At 45.7% G+C, this 16,033-nt stretch overlaps 1 protein-coding gene across 6 annotated transcripts in view; it reads left to right on the top strand.

Annotated features, from left to right (window-relative positions):
- LOC135915709 (Na(+)/citrate cotransporter-like) overlaps positions 1-16,033 on the top strand; it is a 212,088-nt gene that overhangs the window by 54,457 nt on the left and 141,598 nt on the right. For 5 of the 6 annotated variants that reach the window (XM_070528569.1, XM_070528571.1, XM_070528570.1 and 2 more), the window contains exons 2-3: positions 2,749-2,878; positions 10,068-10,211. In XM_070528569.1, coding sequence (XP_070384670.1) covers positions 2,749-2,878; positions 10,068-10,211 — 274 coding nt within the window. The remainder of the gene's footprint in view (positions 1-2,748; positions 2,879-10,067; positions 10,212-16,033) is intronic. The other variant, XM_070528572.1, reaches the window with a different exon arrangement.

Below are 16,033 nucleotides of genomic sequence, written 5' to 3' on the forward strand. Positions count from 1 at the left end.
CGCTGAACGTTCTGACGTATGCAATTATTAGGATGTTCCCTAATTTCCCCCCACCGATACAAGCATCTTCAACCATGCAGTAACAACTTTTGAAAGAAACGATAGATGTACGAAGCAGAAAAGGCCGGTGTGATAGGGCTTATCTGTAAGGGTACCAAATATGAAAACGCGATCGGCAACACTTCTGCGCAGTTCACTTCTGAGCAAACGCACATCGCGTAGAACGAGCACTTCTACACCCAGCAACGCTGCGACACATCGCACATACATATCACGGCTTGTAGCTTGCGAACACACTTCATGACAGCAAGAACACAGCTCGAACGTCGCGGTCACCTCGGCGCGTCGCAGCCGGCAAAACGGCTCACGCGCAGTATAGCACACGCAGAATGGCAGCGATAACGAGGCGATAAAAACTTATCGCTACTGATCGTATCATTACTTCTGAAAGTTTCGAAGGGCTGGCGTTCACCACTTCGCGGCAACGATCCGAATACACAGAACAGAAACCAAACGTGTACTCTGGGTGCGCCAATCGGACGCTACTTATTTCGCCACGCCTTGAACGTGTGTGCTGCTCAGAATGCACGTGTATGTGATGGAGTTCTCGTCTGGGACGCACACGCGAAGCATGGCACAAGAAATCACGAAGTCGACGGCTTCAAATATTTCTTCCGACGCTCTCGTAAACACAACACACACTTCCTGCGCTCCGTCTGTTTCTGTTGGCGATCGCACGCACTGATGAGGTCTGGAAGGGTACACCGGCTTGCTGCTTTCGATGGCTATCTCCGTGGGTGCCAGATAACTCAAGTAAAAATCACAAAAAGGAGAAAAGATAGACTGTTATGACGCGGCTGTAGCTTAGGCCTTACGTCCCCGCTTCGCTTCGCTTCGGGCACGCGCCATGTTTGCTGTGACGACAGCCGAACCATTCGCCTCGGACCAGCCAATGAGAGACGAGCAGGCGTGCGGACGGAAAAGGTGCGACCGCTCCTCGCTCACGAGTAGAGAGCCATCAGCACGCGGGCGGACGAGGGCGGAACGGACAGGCGGACTGACCATGTACGGGCCCTAAGGCAACACCGCATTCACTAGAGGCGCTTTTGTCCCGCTCCGAACCGTCGAACTCATCGCTGAGTGGTAGCGTCTCCGTCTCACACTAAGGAGACCCTGGTTCGATTCCCACCCAGCCCATCTTGCAAGTTGTTTTTATTTATAAATTGCCTTCCGGGATTTTACGACACCGGCTTTTCTGCGACACGAGCTCCTTAACGCTGTCGCGTGAAAATATTGACACGTGAAGTGAAAACACGTATGAAACTACGCCCAAATTTCGCATGAGGGAGCATCGTAATCATTGGTGAATTTTTCTATTTTTTAATCTAAATTTCTTTATCGTTGAACAGCTTGGCTAACGTTAGCTGGGAAACCCTATATAACTGGTGTTCTCTCCGTTGGAATGGCCCTGGCGAGCATCTGCAAGCAATGCTACAGCAATCCAGCTAACTGTGCAGCGAACTGCACAATACGAATTTGAAAGGGTAATAAATTGAACTATACACGAAGGAAACAGAGTTTACGCTATCAGGGTGTGAGACCAGGCTAGTTGGTATTCCATGCTGAAGTGACTAGCGCAAGAGTGGACACGGGACACTAAAAAAATGGCTGTGGCTTAGCTAAGGTTAAGCCCAGGATGCGAAGCATACTAGCCTTTATTTTAACGCGACAGCGTTAAGGAGCTCGTGTCGCAGAAAAGCCGGTGTCGTCGGCGTCGGCTCAGGCGTGCGGCGCTTGCTCAGGCGCACATTTCGTTGTCGCGCCGAACGCTGCGTTGCTCGACGCGCACCGCGTCCGATGCGGGGCGCGACGCCGCGAGCGACGGCGGGAGTTGGAGCGCCGGTTCTCCTCTGTCGTGACGTCACGGTGTCACGTGATTTCATGGTCACCGCCGCGCCTGAGGAGCTGGGTTGAGCCCTCGTAATATGCTTCGCATAAAAGACGACAAGGACAAGCGCAAATTTTCAACTGGTGTTTGATACAAAAAGGTATGTATATATACTCTCGCGCACTTGATCATAATCATTTGCCATTGTGCAAGAAAACATGGTCATCACAAATAAACAAGAGTGCACCATGGCCGGGCCAAGGCTTAAGGTGGCCTCTCACATACAGACCCCATAAACGCAAATTCTTAAGCAGTCAATGCCAGAAATGGTTAGCTAACGCAGAAGGCAACTGCGTTAGCAAACCATTCCTAGCATTCACTCCAAAAGAATTCGCATTCCTGGGGTCTGTATGTGGGAGGCCGCCTTAAGCCTTGACCCGGCCATGTTACGCTATCACCAGCTGTCTATTCTCGTCTGAAGGGCCTTTGCATTGCGTGTGAATAAATCATTAAATTTAACAAATAAGTCTTAGTATGTTAGCGCAATGATGTCAGTTGGAAATCGGAGTCAGTCAGCAAGCAGATTTAGAAGCATCCGAATAAATTGTTTCCGAAAACTAAATGCTGCATGAATCTTGCTTTTGACCTGGAAAGTATTGACTGAAACATAAAGAAAGCGTAACAAAACGTCCGTGCACAGAGTAGAGAAGCCTGTTGATGTGGAAGTTTTTAATAGCGAGACGCACAAATACTTTTTTCGTATTGTATTAATTTCACGCATATAAATTCTGATAGTGCATACATCCATAATTTTGGTTTGGAACGGCCTTCATTATGCATTTGGAATAACCTGGGCGCAGGAACATGACCTCGTCCGGTCCTGCTAGTCCGAAGCGCCAGGTATTCGGTACATCTTACAGCAATTTCCTGACATGCCTGGGCGTCGGCTCTCCGATCCTGCTGAGCCCACTTCTCTTCGAAGGTAGCAAGGTACGCGCAAGCATACTCACACAAGAAGTCGTATATTGAAACTATTTTCACTTATTATGGACTTTTTATTGCCTTCGATATAGTTTCTATGAGAATACGATAGCGCCTTCTAGACGGAATATTATAGGAAAGAACTCGAATGGAACCTTTCGTGAGACCGTGTCAAAATAACTTGAGCACTGTTACGAGACGCTGTGATGTTTTGCTTACATGTGACCGTCTCTCGTTGTGACACTTACGCACTCCTAAGCGGTGCCTCAAATAGAACCACGTAGTGGATGGGCTGCAAGCTTTATGAGATCACTAAGTCAGCTTGCACAGGTAGAGCATATATATTTGTGGGCTAGTTGGTTGGTCACTACTGTTGTAAACGTGACACGCTTGTAGTACATGAATGAACCCTGAATGAAAGAAACAATTCGTGTTTGTCTAATTTAGTGTCCGTCCATCTGCACTGTAAAAAAAAAAAATTCCTGGTTTTACGGCAAATCTGCTGCTAATGTGTGACTGAACGCTTTTCCATGAATAAAGAACGATCATTTCTGTAGAAAGGACAGCCGTAGAAGAGGGACCGTAACAGAACATACGAGTGCTTTCATACCCAGAAAACGGAATACTCTGTATGCAGAGTCGGTGCTGTAACTGTTAAAGTACAGGTGCTTCTCGTATTTAGAAAACGGAACACACTGTATGCTGAATCTATACTATGTCCGTTAAAGTACAGGTGCTTCCCTTATTTCGTCTTAGAGAGCATATTGATTGCTTGAAGAATGTACTAACGAGGACAAGATTGCCCAGGACGCGCGAGCGCTGACCGAATTATATTGGTGCGCTATCTGCTGGGATCAGCCGAGCTAACATCTGCGTTAGGAATGTACATACGTGACCCACTGTTTTCAGCGGTCTTGAATGCAGATATGCAATTTTGTCGACGCTCGCACTTCCATGGTACTTTTGTCCACGACAGTACATACCCTTTAATGCAAATGCCATAAAGGCAACTCACAGCTGAAGCAGCAGGTTACCATTGAGAAAAATTGTCCTGCCAACACACTGACATATTGGAATGCATCATGTAACCGCTCAAACAACAAAGGATAACGAAGGAAACACACAGGACAGAAGCGGATGTGTTTCCTTCTTTGTCCTTTGTTGTTTGAGTGGTTACATGATGCATTCCAATATCAACCACCAACTAGCGCGCCTATCCCTGTTAAACACTGACATAGCTGAAAAGATAAAGCACTTTGCACTTTGTGATATCAAAGCATTGCACAGCATATATAGAAAAAGTGCAAAATTTCAGTCCTCAAGTTCTTTAGATCGCAGAAGCAACTTTATTTTCTTCAATCACTCGTCTTGCAGTATTACCTGGTGAAACTTGTTTTTGACCCCAAATTAGAAGGATAAAATTGCTCCTGTTAGGAGAAACAAATAGTATTCGTGAATTTCCATCCTAAGGAAAGCAGCAAAAAAGAATAATCACAGAACAAAACAAAGCAATAACTTCTGTGTTAGAAAAACATGTAAGTAGACCAACATTGTTGAAACAAGGGATTCTGCTGTAGCCGACATTTCAAAAATGGTGCTTGTCATCGGTAGCAACTCTTTTCCTTGGCAAAATCTTTTTGTACATAGCTCACTGGCCCTTACCCTCCCTGGGGGAAAAGAAGCTGGTGCATATAGTAAGTCAAGAGAAGCGGAAGTGTTAAAATAAAGGCAGGAAGGGTGTGCTTAGCAGTGGGGATCGTGATGGAGCAGGTAGGGGCACTGCTGTCAGTTCTTGCAAAGAGTAGGGATGACCAAAACAGAAAACGATGTACTCATGTAAGCAATCGTTAATCCAGCAGACCTAGTCTTCCCGGAAGTCAAAATAGGAATTAAGATAAACTGTTTGCACGCTTAGGAAATGCAACGAAGAATTAGGAAAATAAATTTTGTATCAATATGCATCTAGTTAAGAGCAGTGGAAATGGTAAATGAAGGCACATTACAAATACACATTTTGGCGAAAGCCGATGAAGAAAAAATATATTGACCAAATATTTAAAAATAAGGAAATCAACATTAAACTGGGTATGACCACAAAACAGTAAAGAACAGCCTGTTTAAAAAATGGGATGGGCAATATGAAAACCAGGTGCAAGATTGCGACAATTTGAGCACTGTTTATATTCATGCCGCTGTTCATGGCTTCAAGTTTGTCTTCCTCTGGAACCTTTGTCTTGCTTTAACAAGGGAATGGGTCATTTTTTAAACACGTTTAAGTTCAAATGTTGTTCAAAGCTTCAGCGTTATAGTAACGGAAGAAAATGTTTTGGCAGTTCTCCTGGGTGGGCATTCATTCAGCAGTAATATCCGTCAGTGTAAACTGAACATTTCATGGTCTGAATGGACCTTAGCTCCTGGCAAACCATTAGCTGGTCTTTCTTCAACAGAGGTACCCACACATTATTTATGCTTCTGAGGTACCCCAAACTACATTATGCTTCTTGCCACAACCAGAGTAAAGTTTGGTAACAATGAGTGAAAGAAACAAACAGCATTCCACAATAGTGATTCATGTCATCCAGAAAAGTTCCTAAAATTATTGTACCCCCTACTCATCATAGACACAATATTTATACACCACACTGACTCTCATGGTGTCGATCATGCTAATAAAGAGGAAAAGAACCGCGACTTCAGACGGGACGTGACGAAGGAGTGGACAGGACGAGCGGTAACTAGCAGCTGAGGTTTATTACCATGAAACACATAACAGAAAAATGTCGCATCTGCGCGCAGCGTGCCTTGACATACTGATGAACAAAATGAAACACGTTTCAGAAAGCACACTATGACTATGGAAAGTGTCAACGGGCAAAAAAAATAAACTATCACAGGTTAATCAAAAACCCCGTTTCTTTACCCAGGAGAGCCACTGAAGGCTCACTTACACACGTGTCTATAGCTCAAGCCTGCGCTTGTGTGCCGCTTCCATAATTTCTCGCTCAAGTTTAGAGTCTCCCCTTCATACAATGATGGCTTGATTGAATTTGGAGTAGCAACCATTGCATTCCCTTGTGTGTCGGGGAAGATTGGCGCCGCTATCACCCTTCAAGGAGCGCAAATGCTGTCGCAGTCTATTATTAATACATTGACCAGTTTGGCCAACGTAAACACTGCCTCATAGCAGCGGAAACTGATACATCGCATTGAACTCGTTTTCTCAGCCACCTGCAAGTTATCCTAACTATGTAGGCGTGTGGCGGGTGGTCCGCGCAAGGTCGCCTGTACTACTAAGTACGAGTACTAGTACGTGCCCTGTGCCACCAATGTGGTGTACCAGTTTCCGCTGCAATGCGGCAGTCACACGTAGTGTGATCGAGCCAATCACACTACCATTGAAATCTATCTGAAAAGAGAGGTGATCCGTTTCTCCATTCATGCCTAATTTTTACCCTAAGACGCTGCTTAGTGACCTCTTGAAACAATATTTCTGTTCGCGACGCCGGCTTACCACGCATCATTTACGCAAGTTACGAGCGCGCGTAGACTGTTGAACACCCATTGAGAGCAGGTTATCGCGTGTGCAAGCACATACCTATTAACTGAACACAGTACAACTTCTTCGATACGTACAGTTTTGTAGATGAAGTGAAACGCATTGAGCAAAAATATACCCGCGCTATGACGGCACATGTCGAGCACACAAGTGTACACCCCACAGTGACAAATTCGGAACTTTGCCATTTCGAACGTGCCGAGACCCAAGTAGCGTAACCATCCATCGCTTCTGTTCTTCGCTCCCGATGCGTCAATCTCTCTTCCTTGGGGCCTTGCACCACTCTTGAGTACAAATCAAGAGATATTTACGGTAAATTAACAATCTTTACAACACAACACGATAAATGCCGGCTGACAACACACGTGCACCTTCGTCGACCACTCCTTAGATCGGAAGCGCAGCGCGCGCTGCCCCCTGGTGCCGCACTCTGCGAGCGCGGAGAACAGAACAGCAAAATAATTGCTTGACAAATAATTGAATTCTGAAAGAGGAGAGCGCTTTCTCTCCCACAAGGTAAGGCATTTTATACAAATAGATAAAGAATGCCAGAAGGAGAAATGCACGGAGGTCAACCAGACGGTTTGGCACTGGGGGTAGCCAACCCCAGTGTTGCAATGCAGTGCAAAGCAGTGCACTGCGATGCGTCAATAAGCTTTAGTATAGTGCTCATTTGGGATGGTTTGTGCATGTAATGAACGGGTAAATAATGAGTTATGGCATAACATTTACCTATGGATAAAGCACGTGGAACAAATGGTGTTCCATGCAGGGTCAAAAAGAAAAAAAAAGCTTGAATCATTACACCATCTCGGCACTGGAGTTCTTTCTTTACTTTTTTTTTCTTTTTGACAGTACACACAGTACTAGCATGGTACTAGGTCCTTCATCTTCAGTCACCTTCCCGTTGTTTGCTCACATGTCGGTACATTTTCGCATTCTTTATTCTGCCGTACAATAACGTGCGCGCTTATCGGTCTTGTTTCAAGATGAAGCGTCAAATGTTTCCGATTACATCTTACCGCAGGAATTAACACATGAACAGTGAAGATTATGCGTAATCGATTTGTCTCAATGAATGGGCAGTTACTGACAGAGACGAGATATTTTGGAAATATTATGAGAATGAGTGAAACCAACTGCATTGCAGTTCAGCAAAGCCCTTCCACACTTGGGTAATTGCTTCCCGCATTCGAAAATTTCATCCGACCATTGTACGTGGATCTTTAGGCCGCCAGTTCTCTTCGAGACCATTTGTGGCTAAATGTAAACTCTGCTACGGTGATTATACCACTCCCTGCATTTCGGTACTGATTTATAGTGCGCACAATTTTTGGCGTAGAGCACTAATGTCATTCCCAGTGCACCAGCAACCTGAATGGCCCAAGTTTGTTTACATATGCACGTATGCCCACGCCTCTTCGTTCGCTTAAACATATATGCTGTATTAACAACTACAAAACGCTTAATTCGAGAACATTGCAAACACACGCATATATATGCCCATATGATCAGCGTTACAAGGCCCGTATGCGCGGCAAACTGCGACCGGAATAGAAGATGCGTATATATATTTATGCGATCCGTTATTGCAGATTTTGGTAGAAGGCTAGCTCTCACATTTTGTACGTATCTTCATAATGCGTACAGTTTGCGTGTTCAATAACATATTGTTATATATCTGAAACTTTGTGAGTACGAGCGCTCATTCAGACAGCGTGTATAGTTTTGCTCGCAAAAATACGCATGTTCGCATAACAAAAATACGGAATACTGCCTGTTTCGTGGCAAACAGTGTAGCCACTCTATTATTACAGTCCGTAAAAATTAAACCGGGGAGCATTTCTCTATATTTACGGAAGATTTTGCCGTATTCTTGAAATACGAAATACTTTTCGTATTTTTACCATACGACCGCCTGCGGCGCCGCTTTGTCTGGCCCGACATTTAGCTCTCTGTGCGCCGTTATGTCGCTTCTTCCGACCTGTGTCAGCGCCGGAAGACGCCTGCTATGCCTCCCGCTGGTTTGTTGCAACCGATTCATATCCCTACAGAGCCCTTCTTCCGTGTGGGCCTAGACCTCCTTGGCTACTTTCCAATGTCCATCAAAGGAAACAAATGGATTGCTGTAGCAACAGTTTATGCCACGAGATTTGCCATCGCACGAGCGCTACCAACCAGCTGCGCGACAGATGTCGCCGACTTCTTACTATACGACGTCATCCTGCACCACGGCGCCCCTCGCCAGTTGCTGACGGATCGCGGCCGCTACTTTCTATCGAAGGTCGTCGATGATCTTCTCCGCTCCTGTTCTACAGAAGACCAGATCGCTACCGCGTACCACCCTCAAACGAACGGCCTCACCGAGCGACTCAACCGCACGCTAACCGAAATGTTGAACATGTACGTTTCCGACGATCACCTCGACTGGGACGTCGCTTCATGCAATTCCTCTGTACAATGACGGAAATCCTCCGTACAATGACAGAATTTTTTTGCAGTGTATCCACAAGTCCGCTGCCTTTACACCTTCGACAAAATAACGTGCGCGCCAGGAGAGATGCACAAACTGAAACTGAGATTCGGACGCTGGTGCCAGAAACACAAAGCCACGCGAAAGTCATGATTCCCTGATTACTGCCTATTTACATAATACAGCCTTACATCAGCTTATACTGATGATTCGTTCAAAATTTTATTTGCAAGCCCTTATCTTGGGGAACAAGGTTGTTTATTAGTGGAGAAAACGAAGGGCGGACCCTTTCTTTCTTGATTTATTGCCCTGACTGCGGCACCGTTGACGTCAGGCTGCACGACATGGATGTCCGCGGGTATTGCCACGTATTTTGGCAGCTTTATTACGCGCTGAAACTTTTAAACTGCCGCCAATTTTTGTTTTTGCTTGATTTAGCGCAATACTTTTCATTGGTTGACAGTTAACTATCCCCGATCGGACGTTGTGCCGAAATCTCTGACGTCACGGAGAGCTGATGCGAGATTTTCAGGGCGACGCTTTTCATCTGAGAAGAGCTAAATTTGGTCTAGATATTTCACAATTACGTTGGCTCTCGGACGTGGACAATGGCACCTGTCGTCGCTTTGGTTAGTAGTGCTGGGCATACTAAAACGCGCAGAATCGGGCGTGAAAGTGACCTGACGCGGGCCAGCAGTATTTTCAACAGCAAAAGATTTTCTGTCAAGGCTGGTAGACACAATGTACCATGAGCTGTTGATTGTAATTTGCTTGTGCGCAAGTGCACTACGGTATTCGAAGAACCCGAATGTGTCTGAACGTATTCTCCTACATAAGGCGCCATGCCTCAATATTTCAATGTATGTTTGGAACGTATGAATGAATGAATGAATGAATGAATGAATGAATGAATGAATGAATGAATGAATCATAATTACCTTGCTCGATAGCTCGGTGGCTATGGCGTTGCACTGCTGGGCACGAGGTCGTAGGTTCGATGCTGTCCGTGGCGGCGGCATTCCGATGGTACTGGTCAAAATTAATCCAGAGCCGCCCCACTACGGTGTGCCTTAAGATCAGATTGGGGATTATGGCACGTAAAACCATAGAATTTTTTTTACTCAATCCATAATTCCTCTATTTAAGGGCATTACACGGTGCTCACGCAGGCGTCTCGATGTGGGTTCTGCATCTCCACGGTGTCCATCCTATTGCTGACAGAGACTCTTCCGGCACCCATCACAGCACTGCTGCCACTCTTCGTCTTCACCGACCTGGGACTTGGCGACCCCGCATGCCTGCACGTATTGTCGGTACGTCGACCACGCACGTTTTTAGCTTTCTTGCCGTGAGTGACTGACAGATCCTTTTAAGCCGTGGTCGACCGAAGACCATTGTTGTCACAACTAGATTTTGCGAATTCACCAAGAATGTTTTCCCTGCATCATCCGTACGTAAGTTGTAGACAACCAATAAGCAGCCCCGAAACCCGCCGCGGTAGCAAAGAGGCGCTATACAGGGTGTCCCAACTATTTAAAAGATTTAAAAATGTACAATTGTCACAGAGCTGGACAGAACCGAGGTAATGTTGTTTGCCGTCGCTTGAGGATACGCACATTATTTTTTGCATTCCACCTAATTACGTAAATATTATTGATTAATTATCCAACTTCTCAGATATAACAATTAGATTAAAAGTGGCCATGAGAAAATTGTACAGCAACACGAAAAATTCCCTGTACAGTTTTCCGTTGCTCAAGAGTGTTTTTCCGAGCGTTAAAGAAGCCCGCGGAAACACGCAAAATTGCCGCGCGACTGGTCCCTTGAGACACGTTGCGCGTATTCGCGGGCTTCTTTCACGGTCGGAAAAATACCTTTATGTAGCACGTATCCTGCAACAGAAAGCTGTATCAGTAGTTTTTCATGCTGCTCTACAATTTTCTCAATGACAGTTTTTTTTGGTCTAAATATATTTGAGAAGTTGATGAACGAGCTAGGACTAATTACGTAATTAGGCGGAATGAAACAATAATCTTGGTATCTCCAAGCGACAGCAAATAAAATTATCTTGGTTCTGTCCAACTGTGTAACATCTGGATATATTTAACTCTTGGTGCATCATAGTCGGCACACCCTGTATACAGGTGAGTGCGAGGTGAGGTCGCAGTCGCGTTTCTATGTAGGAGGAATAAAAAGAACAAACCTGCACGCCTGTTAAAGACCAATACAAGTATACGCTGGCTGCCGGATAACATCGCAAATGTTTCTGTGGGAGCAGTAGGGACCGTGGAAAAGGCCGATTCACATATATTGAAAAGCTAGAAGGCAGAGCGCCTTAGCAACCGCGGTTGTACGCGAGTGTCTGAAAAGGCGCCGGTGATGCTCGACGCCCCTGCAACCGCTACCAGAATACGCCGCGCCCCCCTAACGCATTTGACGCTGACCTAACCTAACGTTAACCTAACCTAACGAGGCCGAGACCGAAAGACAATAATGCTCATGACGTAACCGTCGCGAGAATACGCCACGCCACCGTAACTGATCTTACGCTAGCCTAGCGTAACGTAGCGTTAACCTAACCCAATCTAAGGCAACGTTAACCTAACGTAACCTAACATAACGTGGAGGAGACGCAAATACAATAATCTGCACGGCGTAACCGCTGTGGGAATACGCCGCGGCACCCTTACGCCTTTTACACTAACCTAACGTAACCTAAGCTAACCTTACCTCTTGGAGCAACAACAATCCTCACGGCGGGACATCAGGTAATCGCGTTCAGCCGTGGTTGCTAAGGCACTGTGCGTTTATTTCCCTCAAACGCGACCACTCAAAAATGCTCCTGGAAAACGCAGGAGAGCAGGCCCGGCTTCTACTACGGTCCCTATCACTCTTCGGAGGTAGAGCGCCGTAAGGCGCGACAAAGTTATAATCCGGCATGACTGACTCAGCACCAGCGCCGAGCGCGTGAGGAAATCTATCCGACGCACCTGCACACACAGCGATCACCAAATGGGGCGTCAGGGTCTGCCGCTTCACCTGTTTCACTGCGCCGGCAGCCAGTGTCCAAGCGTTAACAACTTGACCACACTCTTCTATGCCGGCACCCCCAGGGCCAAACGCGCGCAACACGCGCTAACAAACTTCTCCACCGTAGGACGGTTATTATCAACCTGCCAGGTGCGCGAGGCGTTCAGGCGGGCTTCGCGACGTCAACATGATTGCACTCTTCTCCGAATCGACGACACGCTTCTCTCCGAGCTGACACAAGTTTGAGTGGGCATGCGAGCAGCACTAGTTGCACTATGCCTCATGCGCAACTTTTCTTCGCTCCACAGATTTTCCTGATGCTGGCCCTTGTTTCACCTTCTGCGCCCATCCAAACGTGCCCTACCATGGGCGAACGCGTCGATGCTGTCCAAGATCAAGAGCCCGTCACCGGCACGTGTGGCCTCCATAATCTTCCATCCTTCCTGGATGTACCGCTAGATGGACACCGCATCGTTTCTGGGACGACGTCACTGGCTGATTCACCGCCCTTTCACAGCCCCTTCAAAAGCAGCTTGCTGATGAACTACTCCTTCAGTGGGCATGCGAGCAGCACTAGTTTCACTATGCCTCATGCGCAACTTTTCTTCGCTCCACAGATTTTCCTTATGCTGGCCGTTGTTTCACCTTCTGCGCCCATCCAAACGTGCCCTACCATGGGCGAACGCGTCGATGCTGTCCAAGATCAAGAGCCCGTCACCGGCACGTGTGGCCTCCATAATCTTCCATCCTTCCTGGATGTACCGCTAGATGGACACCGCATCGTTTCTGGCACGACGTCACTGGCTGATTCACCGCCCTTTCCCAGCCCCTTCAAAAGCAGCTTGCTGATGAACTACTCCTTCAGTGGGCATGCGAGCAGCACTAGTTGCACTATGCCTCATGCGCAACTTTTCTTCGCACCACAGGTGCGTAACAATTTGACCCTGTATGCTAAACGGAGTGATAATCGCTCACTTTTGCTGCTCCCATGCCCACTTGTCTTACATGCTACTATGTGTGATTGCTGCGACGTGGCGCTGTTGTTGTTGCAATGCGGTGATGTCGAAGAAAACCCGGGGCCTCCAAGGGTGCAGAGGTCGGCTCAAGATGACTCTGCGTCGAGTAGTCTTCCCGAATCCCAGTCGGATCAAATGGGTACAGTGCTATTGATGCTAAAAGACATAAAGAAGTCGACAGTCTAGCTTGCCAAAGGTCAGTCCGAATTGAAATCAGATATGAAGGATGTGAAAGCCAGCCAAAACGCAATCGAAAACAAGCTAACTGATATTTTCCGCCGTCTTGAATCACTTGAGAAAAAATCTGAAGCCCTAGACACATTTTGCAAAGATATAGCCATACTTCAAGAGAGCGCTGAACGGTCAAAAAAGCAGCAGGACACCATAGTCTCGCGCTTAGACGACTTGAAAGACAGGTCAAGGCGGAATAACTTGGTTTTTCACGGCATACCCGATTCCCATGAGTCATGGCTGCAAACTGAACAAAAAACCGTGGATGCCCTGTCGTCAGCTATGGGAAATGCATTGCCACCAAACTCAGTTGAACGGGCGCATCGAATCGGGACTTTTTCAAACACAAAATGTCGTCCGGTTATAAGGAAACTAACAAACTTCAAAATTAAGGAGAGCATACTTTCGTCGCGCAGCCAGCTTAAATATAGTAACATTTCAGTAACTGAGGACTTCTCGCCTGCGACAAGGCTCGCTCGAAAGAAGCTTCTCGAATTTGGTAAAAACCAACCTATTTCTCCCTCATTTAAACTACGTTTTAACAAGCTTTTCATTGATAATCAATGTTTTATGTATGATTCAACAACTGACAGCGTTAAGCAAGTTAAAAGTAGTGTTCCAGATCACGCAAGCGCACCTGACAATCTGCGTCATCATCCTGCTACATAGCAATGCGCAAAGGGCAATGACGTATCTTTAACACCACAAGGCTCCGTGCTTGTAGCAAACGCTCGAAGTGTGTTTCGCAAACGCGTGGAACTAGAATCGCTCATCGATAGCTGTAATGCTGGTATCATTGCATTAACAGAAACGTGGCTACAACCCCATGTGCAAGATTGTGAAATCTTTGACTTGTCTCGATTTCACACCTTCCGTTGCGATCGCACTAATCGCAAAGGCGGAGGCGTACTACTCGCTATTTCAAAATCCCTGCAAGGTCATCAAGTCCACTTATACTGTAACCTGGAAGTTGTGTGCGCGTGCGTCGATATCGGTTACCGTAAAATTACGATTGTTGTCTGCTACCGCGCTCCATCCTACCCATCCACTTTCACCACTGAGCTTCACGATGTGCTTAACACCCTTACTTTGTGGCATCCTTCGAACCCCATCATATTATTGGGGGATTTCAATTTCCCCAACATATGCTGGACTACTGAACCTCCGCACTGTTATCCATTTTCTTCGCAAAGTAACGACTTTCTTGATCTCTGCTCTTTGTTTTCCCTAACACAATTAGTATTAGAACCAACGAGGATCTCGGAAAGCGCCGCTAACCTCCTTGACTTAGTATTATGCTCTCATCCTGACATAGTTACCAATGTTTCATGCTTACCGGGCTTAAGCGATCACCTGGGTCTTTCTTTCAACATATTATCTCCTGTGATAAAACCAATTGTTGAGAAAAAAAGTAATTTACCACTACGATAGGGCAAACTTTGACGATATTAATATTCATCTTGCTAATTTTCTTGATCCTTTCATAAGCCAATTTGATGATCGCACGGTTGATAACTGGACCGTTTTCAAAAATAAGATACATGAGCTCACCGACAAGTTTATTCCATCAAGCGTAATATCCTGCAATGTTAAGAAACCCTGGTTCAATTCCAAGTTAAAAAGGCTTTCAAACCGAAAAAAAATGACTGTATCGAATAGCCAATAAAAGTTCACTGGCATCGAAATGGGACGCTTATAAGGAGGCAAACAGTACTTACACAGAAGCTATTAAACTTGCCAAAAAGACATTCCAAGTACACACTTTGCCCACAATGCTTGCGAATGACCCTATAAGGTTTTGGCGTGTTATTAACCCTTCCAAAGATAATTCAATCACGTTGATTGATTCCAACGGTTCACCGGTACCCGAAGATGTATGTCCCCATATCCTTAACTCTGTGTTCTGTAACAACTTTATCGTATGTAGTAACCCTGTGCTTCCAACGCTCGAGTCTTGCAATTACCCACCAATGGACTTTACTATCATTGAACCTCTTGGGGTCGAAAATGTAATTAAAGGTCTTAAGTTGTCATCAAGTCCTGGTGCTGATTTGGTTAACGCGAAATTCCTGAAAAATACTGTTGTTTATTCATCTGTTCTGCTTTCGAAAATTTTTCAGCAATCCTTAGATACCCATCGGCTACCTACAGATTGGAAGGTCGGGAAGGTGGTCCCACTTCATAAGTCCGTTAGCAAACATTCGCCACTCAGCTACCGCCCCATTTCCCTCACAAGCATTCCTTGCAAGGTTCTTGAACATATTCTGTACTCACATTTAGCTAAGCACTTACACAATAATTCATTTTTTACAAAAGCACAACATGGTTTCCGAAAAGACTTGTCATGTGAAACCCAACTTCTTTCTTTTACTCACAGCCTTCATCTTATTCTCGACAAAGGTTCTTTCGCAGACTGTGTTTTCTTTGATTTCGCCAAGGCCTTCGACAAAGTGTGCCATAAATTACTTCTATTTAAACTTAGTAAACTTAATCTTGATCCTCACCTGTTTGCATGGCTTGAACATTTTCTCTTTAATCGGTCACAGTATGTTGTGGTTGAAAATCATATGTCCTCATCTAATCTTGTAGACTCTGGTTTGCCCCAAGGATCTGTTATAGGCCCTCTTCTTTTTTTAATTTACATTAACGACTTACCCAATGACGTTTGTTCTAACATTTACCTTTTCGCAGATGACTGTGTTATCCTCCGTGAAATCTCGGACAAATCTGATAACAAATTCTTACAAGACGATATAAACGCTATCTCTAACTGGTGTGACGTATGGTTAATGCAACTTAACGTAAGTAAATGTAAATGTATGCGTGTAACTCGCAGCCATATTCCTCCACCGAACTAT

The sequence above is a fragment of the Dermacentor albipictus genome, unplaced genomic scaffold, assembly GCF_038994185.2.
Source record: "Dermacentor albipictus isolate Rhodes 1998 colony unplaced genomic scaffold, USDA_Dalb.pri_finalv2 scaffold_13, whole genome shotgun sequence".
NCBI classification, from domain to species: Eukaryota; Metazoa; Arthropoda; class Arachnida; order Ixodida; family Ixodidae; genus Dermacentor; species Dermacentor albipictus.